The sequence below is a fragment of the Malania oleifera genome, chromosome 6, assembly GCF_029873635.1.
Source record: "Malania oleifera isolate guangnan ecotype guangnan chromosome 6, ASM2987363v1, whole genome shotgun sequence".
NCBI lineage: Eukaryota > Viridiplantae > Streptophyta > Magnoliopsida > Santalales > Ximeniaceae > Malania > Malania oleifera.
The window spans coordinates 3,548,185-3,556,075 of NC_080422.1; the positions used below are offsets into that span (position 1 = coordinate 3,548,185).

Consider the following 7,891-nt stretch of genomic DNA (forward strand, 5'->3'; position numbering starts at 1 on the left):
GGTTTGGTTTTTCGGTATTCGATTTTGATTTCGGTCTTAGAAAATGTAAATTTTCAATTTCAATTTCGATTTCAAAAATATAACCGAATCGAAAAACTGAAAAAAAAAATTGATATAAATTTAAATTATATATATAAATTAATATAATTGCGTAGTTAATGTGTTAGTACATGATTGGTCCATTTAATATTTAGAAATGCCAATAGATTTTCAACAACTCTTGTAAAAAATCAATTGTTAGATATTTAGAAAATCAGTTAAAATTTGGAAAAAAAAAAAAAAAAAACCGTAACTGAACTGCTGAATGTTCGGTTCTCTATGGAATAATAAATTTGGTTTGGTTTCAGTTTCAGTTTGGGAATACTAAAAATCACAAGGTTCGGTTTGATTCGATTTTTAGTTTGACCCATAACCGAACCGTAATAAACCGATTACACCCCTAGTTGTTTCTTTGTTTGGAAAAAAAAAAAAAAAAGGATATAGCTATTTCGTAGGTTTAATTGTTGTTGAAATTATTATGTTTAGCCATCTTAATATTGAAGAATTAACAATGGAAAGATAAAAAATAAGAAAGAGTAATTCATTTATTTTTTTACTATAAAAAAACAATTATGAGCTTTATACTAATTTTTTTATTTTTCAAAAAATAAAATTATTATTATTATTATTATTATTAAGAGTTAAACAGATATTATGCACATACGTGTAAGGCATACTCACATGCATATATATATATATATATATATATATATATATATATGTGTGTGTGTGTGTGTGTGTGTGTGTATTTGTGTGTCAATTAGGTAACAAATATATCATTGTTCAGTAATAAGTGTAGAAAACCTAAAGGTCAAATAAATATTAACATTAGTAATTTTTTATGTTTTATTTTTCTATAGCAAGAGGTGGGTTGATCAATGGCTGGGTCATCTAGTTTGACCGAGTCAAATGAGTCATTCTGGATCAACTATGTTTACATTAACTCAAATTTTGGTTTAAAGGCTCAACTCAACCAAATTCATTGATCTAATTCATATATTATTTTCGATTAAAAGAATAAACATCTTAAGAAGTTTAATTGAATTTGATAACTAGTTGGATTTTTTTTTATTAAATTCTTTGTGGATTAAAAAATAAAAAAGGATAATTTAATCTTTTTTTCAAAAATAAAAATCAAAAAATATTTTTTAAAGATAAAAACTATGTATATATAACATGCAGGTAATATATTTTTTAAATATATATATATATATATAACATTCCTTAAAAATGGAATTTAATGGGATGGTTGGGTAATACGCAGGTGTGTTTTTATATTTGGTAATATTTGGATGAAGGTCGACTTCAGAAAAGGCAATTTTATAATGTGAATGGGGCGCTGCAGCGTCGGGGTGAAAGTGAAACAGTGGGAAAGCCGAAACGCCTCCACTTAACATCGTCGAAGAACAAGAGGAAGAACATAGAACAACAAAGAAGAGAAGTAGACCTGCCCACGAGGAAACGAATCCACAGAGAGAGAGAGAGAGAGAGAGAGAGAGAGAGAGAGAGAGAGAGAGAGAGAGAGAGAGAGAGAAAGAGAGAGAGACTTGTGAACCACCTTCAAGTCTTCAACCTCTCGGAACTTTCTCTTTTCTTTCTCGGGCAATCGGTCGTCGATACCGATGCAATTTTTCTCTTCTCATACTTATTAAATTCATATACAAATACTATTCGCTTATTTGTTTTCAGGGTTTTTTTTTTTTTTTGCCTCTGAACTCCCAACTCCAGTATAGATTGAAGTATTGGAAGTTTCTTTCCATGGGCGAACCCATTTCTGGAGTTTGAACAGGAATTTCATGGAATCCCAGGTCAGCAACTCTCTCTCTCTCTCCTTTTTATTTTATTTAAAATTTTTGGTTTGCTGGTGTTATAATTTGGTTTGTTGGGTCATGAATGACGCGCTTGTTTTTTGAAAACTGTTTGTTTCATTTTTTTGAAGTGCTATAATTTGATCTCGATGCCCTTTCGTTACCGACTTTGTGGGTTTGTTCTTTTGTTTCGTTTTAATTAATCATATGTGTGGAGTGATCAGTATGTGTGTTGTGTTGGTTGTTTGCTGCGAGATCTGTGTTGGGTTCTTGTTTGAAGCTTGTTGGGTTTAACGGTGGATCGATTTGGATTTTGGTTTTTTTATTTTATTTTATTTTAAAATTGCCCACTTAATATTAGTAGTTTTGTTCGAAGCATAGGGTTTGAAATTTAAGTGTTTTCTGCGGCAGGGTTTCATGGGTTGAACCCTAGGGAATGATGGGGAGTTGCAACGAAGAGGAAGATGATCGATTCTTTGATACCCGCGAAGAGTTGTCTGATCTGGGTTCAGATTGCTCTGAAGATTGTAGTTCTAGTCGTGGCCTTTTTGATTGTGCCTCCAACAAATTTCACTATGAATTTTGGATTAAGAGACCTGACAGTGTTAACGAGCGCCGTGTTAGGTTCTTAAGATGGATGGGTCTGAGTATGGATCAAAACCCGATTATGAGAGAGAATTCCGGAGATGTATCTTGTGACAGTTTTGAAATACAGAACTTTAGAATCATTCAGGACAGCGGGGCAGTGCTCAGGGCATGGGGCTCAGAAAATGGGTGCTCATCAAGTGAGTCTTTTGTGTCAAATAAAGATCCTGAATTAGTGGAGGAGAATTTTATTCATAAGATTGAAAATTTGGATAGTCAATCACAGCTTTTTGTGGACGAACTCAGCCATGAAGGGGCATTTAGCAGGCTACGTGAAGTGGGTTTGAATCGATTGATAATTGATGAAGAGTTTCAGAAAGCTCGAGGGTCATCTCCTCTTGGTCAGCGACTCTCAAGAAGGGAGGAAGAGGCAAGTAACTTGTTAGTTATGAAAAAGAAAGTCAATTTGGGGTGGCTAAGGAGATTAGGTGCTGTGGCATGTATTGCAAATGGCCATGGACAAGCTCGTTTTAGCAGCAATAACCTTGATCCCATTGAGGGGATGAGGACCCAAAGACTTCAGATTTATCCACACAGGAAAAAATCGAAGGAATTATCTTCCCTTTTCATGGGACAAGAATTCCCTGCACATGAGGGCTCAATATCAGCAATGAAGTTCAGCCTCGACGGAAAATACCTGGCAAGTGCTGGTGAAGATGGAATTGTGCGCATCTGGAAGGTGATTGAGGAGGAGAGGTCGAATAAGTTTGACATTTCAGACATGGATCCTTCGTGTTTGTACTTTCAAGCGAATGATCTTTCCGAATTGTCCCCTCTCGATGTGGACAAGGAGAAATTGAGTAAGATGAAGAGGTCGACGAAATCATCAGATTTGACTTTTGTCATTTTCCCACAGAAGGTCTTCCACCTATTGGAGAAGCCTTTGCATGAGTTCCATGGGCACAGTGGTGAGGTCTTGGATCTATCATGGTCGAGGAAAGGGGTTAGTGTTATCTGTACCAAGCATTGCTTCTGGTTTTTGTCATCATTTGTTAATAAAACTGCACATAATTTTTTCTTTGAAGTTTAGTTGCCAGAATGCAGTAATTGATGTTGTTTCAGTTATATTTGTATTATTTGCAGTACCTGCTTTCATCCTCTGTCGATAAAACAGTTCGCTTGTGGCAAGTGGGATGCAACCGATGTCTCAGAGTTTTCTCTCATAATAATTATGGTGAGCCCCTTTCTGCATATGTGCATCCCTTGTTAGAAAATTTAATATATATTTTTTATCAATGTTGGTTAACATTTTCTAATATTGGTTTGTTTATTATAACCATGATTAATGCAGTTACTTGCATAGACTTCAACCCAATGGATGATAATTACTTCATTAGTGGTTCGATAGATGGAAAAGTTCGCATTTGGGAAGTGCTTGGCTGTCGTGTTGTTGATTGGACTGATATTAGAGAAATAATCACTGCCGTATGCTATCGCCCAGATGGCAAGGTTTGGTCCTTAGTAGTAGTAATCATAGTAGTAGTAGTCGTAATTGTGGTTAAAACAAATCTTAATTTTTTATTTTATTCTTGCAGGGAGGAATTGTGGGCTCCATGACAGGCAGCTGCCATTTTTATGATATCACAGGTATCCATTACGGTTTCAGAACTATATTCTTTGTCAGTAGTATTTTGCTAGTATCATCATATGTCAGATTCACCATGCATTGAGAAGTTTGAGGATGCTGGTACTTCCTTCCCAATGCTTGGCGCTGCTGATTCTGGTCGGGTTTAAATGATATGAGATATTGATTCTATGCAAGTGCAAAGGACATGTTATTTTACATGTCATATTTGTTTATGAATACTTCCTTCCTGCACTTATTTTTTAGCAAGGATTTCAACTTGTTATGCTCAAGATGCAACTGCTTTATTTGATGCATTTTAATTGAAGAGAGAAAAATAATGATGTTTAATTTAACTTGCCCTCCGACGCATGATGCTTGTAATATTTCTTCAGTTACTTTTTTATAAAATTAATCTTCGTTTTTTTTTTTCTATTTTTTTTATAATTTTTTAAATTTCTTTAATTCCTTTTCTATGCCTATAATATTTACTCTCAAGCCCATTATGAATTATTTAAGTTGCTGAGCAAATATGGCCAAGTAATAGTAAATTCTTTGTCACGAAGGTCAACATGTTAGAGTCAGAAGCTTGGTTTCTGTGTCTGTGGAGCAGATTTGTGGGATTGCTGTTTAGTTATCTATATTTGTGACCTTTGTATTTATTTTTTTAGTTATTTATCAAAAAAACCCTTATACTTTGTATAATTATCCATTGATACTGTCATATTGCTTTTGGGTCTCAGTATTGGCATCATTGTGAAAAGCAAACTATAACTTGATTCTATTTATTTATTATTTGATTAGAGAAAGGAGGGGGAGTCGGTTTGCACTGAAAACATGTAACACGACCGATGGATAAACAATGGAAACGCGCTAATGCTATAATTATCCTGGCTTCCTGAACAACTTATAAACTGAATGCAGAACTTGAGCCTTAAAGAGTAATTTTGCCAAAAGGTGAGACACTGGTAGTTTTAACATAGATAGGCTTGAAGGCGATCTCCAGATGCTAAGCTCAAACACAATATCTATACTTGCATACACACATACGTACATAATATATATATATATATATATATATATATATGGTTAAGATAAATGTAAATGGAAAATAAATGTGTTTTAGTACTTAAGTTAGTTCTGGCAATTCTTGTAATCATATTATCAGGGCATTGAGTCATTCAAAAATTGTAATTTAATGAACATGACCGAGCTGTTAATGTTTTTTCTTCCTTTTTTTCTGAAGAGATTTTCGAATCTCGGGTGTAAAGAGTTTCCAGTTTTCTGTTTTTGAATCTTTGGTGATGATATAATAATATAACTGAACCTTTTGTCTGTTTGACATTAGATATGTTGATTTCTTATTTCCTTATTAAATATAGTAATATACAAAGATATTACCTGATTGAAACACCTTTTGATCATATTTTGTATGGTTCAGATAATCAATTGCAAATGGACACACAAATATGCTTACAGGGCAAAAAGAAACTACCATGGAAGAGGATAACAGGTTTTCAGGTACTTTCTCCTCCTCCTTTTATCATGGTACTCCTTTCATTTTTAACAAGGTATTTTGTCAGATATTTTAGTAGACTTACCCCCATTATGTTTCCATCCCAGTTTTGCCCAGACAATCCAGCCAAGGTAATGGTCACTTCTGCTGATTCACGTGTTCGAATGCTTTGTGGAGTTGATGTCATTCGCAAATTCAGGGGTTGGTATTGTTGCTTTATCTCAACTTTTTAAAAAACATACTTGATAAATTTTCTAAAAGTTACTTCTTGTTTTGCAAGCTACCACGTTAAATATCCCTACTTGTGTGGTCTGCATTTTTTTCAGTTCTTAATGATCATCTTTTATTATTATTTTCTCCTCTCCAATATTCAGGTCTTAGAAATGCTGGAAGCCATCTGTCTTTCACTGCAGATGGAAAGCATATCGTTTCAACGAGTGACGATTCTAACGTCTACATCTGGAACTATATTAACAGCCAGGACAAGGGGCCTTCCCGAGTGAAGAACCTCAAGTGTTATGAAAGCTTTTTATCCCACAACGCTTCAATTGCTATACCTTGGTCTGGCACAAAAAACATTCCAGATACCCTTTCATCCCCAACAGTTACAGGTGACATGCTGAGAAACAGCTTTGAAAATGAGAATTCACACCCCAGAAAGCCCTCATTACCTACTCCAACTTCTTTCTCTTTGAGCCCTGGGCTTCTGTTGGAGCCTTCACCAAAGGGATCTGCAACCTGGCCAGAGGAGAAACTTTCCAATTCAAGTCCCGTGGGGGTTTCACCCTCAATGTGCAAATCAGAGTACAAGTCTCTGAAGAGTGCATGCCATAGCATGTCGAGTTCTCCTCACATGTGGGGTCTTGTGATCGTAACAGCAGGATGGGATGGATGGATAAGAACATACCACAATTATGGGTTACCTGTCCATCGTTGAAACCCATAAACATTTGAGCATTTTGGAGGACTCAATTGATGGTTGCAGAAGGGTTTTTTTATGTGAAAATGTCCTTCAAAGTGCAGGGTAGATGACGAAGAAAATTGGGTCGAGAAGAGAAGTGCAGGCCCTTATAGATGACAAGATGTAAAATAATCCAACTAAGCTGTGCCTGCTGGCACCTTTGTTTTTGCACCATCTGGCTTGTTAGCCAGCAGGTTGTTGGCTGGTGTGTAGGGTTCCAATTATATGGGTTAATTAATATATGATTCTTTGATTTGTTTCTATTGACAGGTTTAGGCTTGCCAGCTACAATGTAAAGTTGCTAAATTTGATGCCTTTGTGGCTTCTAAATGTCTCTTGTGTTGAGAGAGAAAAAGAAGGGGGGGGGGGTCTGGGTTATATTTTGCTTCCAATTTTCAGTTGCAAAGTACACAGGTTCATGTGCTAAATTTTGCTGTTTTTTAGGGCTTATAAGAGAGAGAGAGAGAGAGAGAGAGAGAGAGAGAGAGAGAGAGAGAGATGGCTGATGGGGTGAAGTTGCTTTTGTTTTTGTTTTTATTTTTTGTTGGGGGAATACAACTGGACTTGGCTAATGTATATTTGTTTCTTTGTTGGTTTATTTTTGTGTTTTTAACTTTTTCAGCTTAACCTTTTACTTCTGCAAACTATTTTCAAAAATCAAAGCATTTGCAGTGTGGACTATAAGGGCCATCTATTTTGCACTTAAATACTTCTTAATAGGGGTAAGCTCATCAGAATGGTCTAAAATACAGTGAACATATCTTATATGGTTCACTTCTTAATTTGTGCAAAATTACCTTTTGACTGAATTAGACTTCTTCCCATCATTGTTTTGATGGTTAGAATGAATATAAGGCTTTATTCATCAACTTTGCCTCCAAAAAATGTAAATTTTACAACATAGAACGGCTTATTCCGTTTCGAACCTTTGATTTGGATTTAATATGAACTTAGGTAAAACTTAATGTATAATATTTTATTTAAAATTTGTATAAATTCAAATTTAAATCTCCCTTAAAACATAAAATTATTATTTAGTCATTAGTTATCAAAAATTATAATGGTTCAACATTCAAGTTATTCAGAATGTTAGTAGGGAGTTAAAAATGCATTTTTTTTTAGTATATTGAAATTTGTCTAAATTCACTAAAATCAAAATCGAAGATTCGAAATTCATACTCCCAAACACTACTTTATAATTTTTTCTTCTTATATTTTCATTAGTGAGATGAGTCACATTCAAGACCTTTTCGATTATCACTATTGTCAATAATCTCAACATATTTAATTCTTCCTAATTTTTTTTTTTTTTGGTGAGAGAAGGTCAATGTATTGAATTTTTTTTTTTTAACCAAGCC

General features: G+C 34.5%; 1 protein-coding gene across 2 annotated transcripts; it reads left to right on the forward strand.

Annotated features, from left to right (window-relative positions):
- The first annotated feature begins 1,346 nt into the window (after nt 1-1,346).
- LOC131158311 (uncharacterized WD repeat-containing protein C3H5.08c) lies at nt 1,347-6,863 on the forward strand. Of its 2 annotated transcripts, none has more exons than XM_058113086.1 (8): nt 1,347-1,847; nt 2,259-3,435; nt 3,555-3,666; nt 3,784-3,941; nt 4,028-4,079; nt 5,498-5,577; nt 5,680-5,773; nt 5,947-6,863. In XM_058113086.1, exons 2-8 carry the CDS (start codon nt 2,284-2,286, stop codon nt 6,507-6,509), a joined length of 2,211 nt encoding a protein of 736 aa, XP_057969069.1. In that variant the 5' UTR covers nt 1,347-1,847; nt 2,259-2,283; the 3' UTR covers nt 6,510-6,863. The 2 variants fall into 2 exon arrangements, with proteins under 2 accessions (XP_057969069.1, XP_057969070.1); XM_058113087.1 differs by having other exon boundaries at nt 3,576-3,666.
- Nucleotides 6,864-7,891: the final 1,028 nt, after the last annotated feature.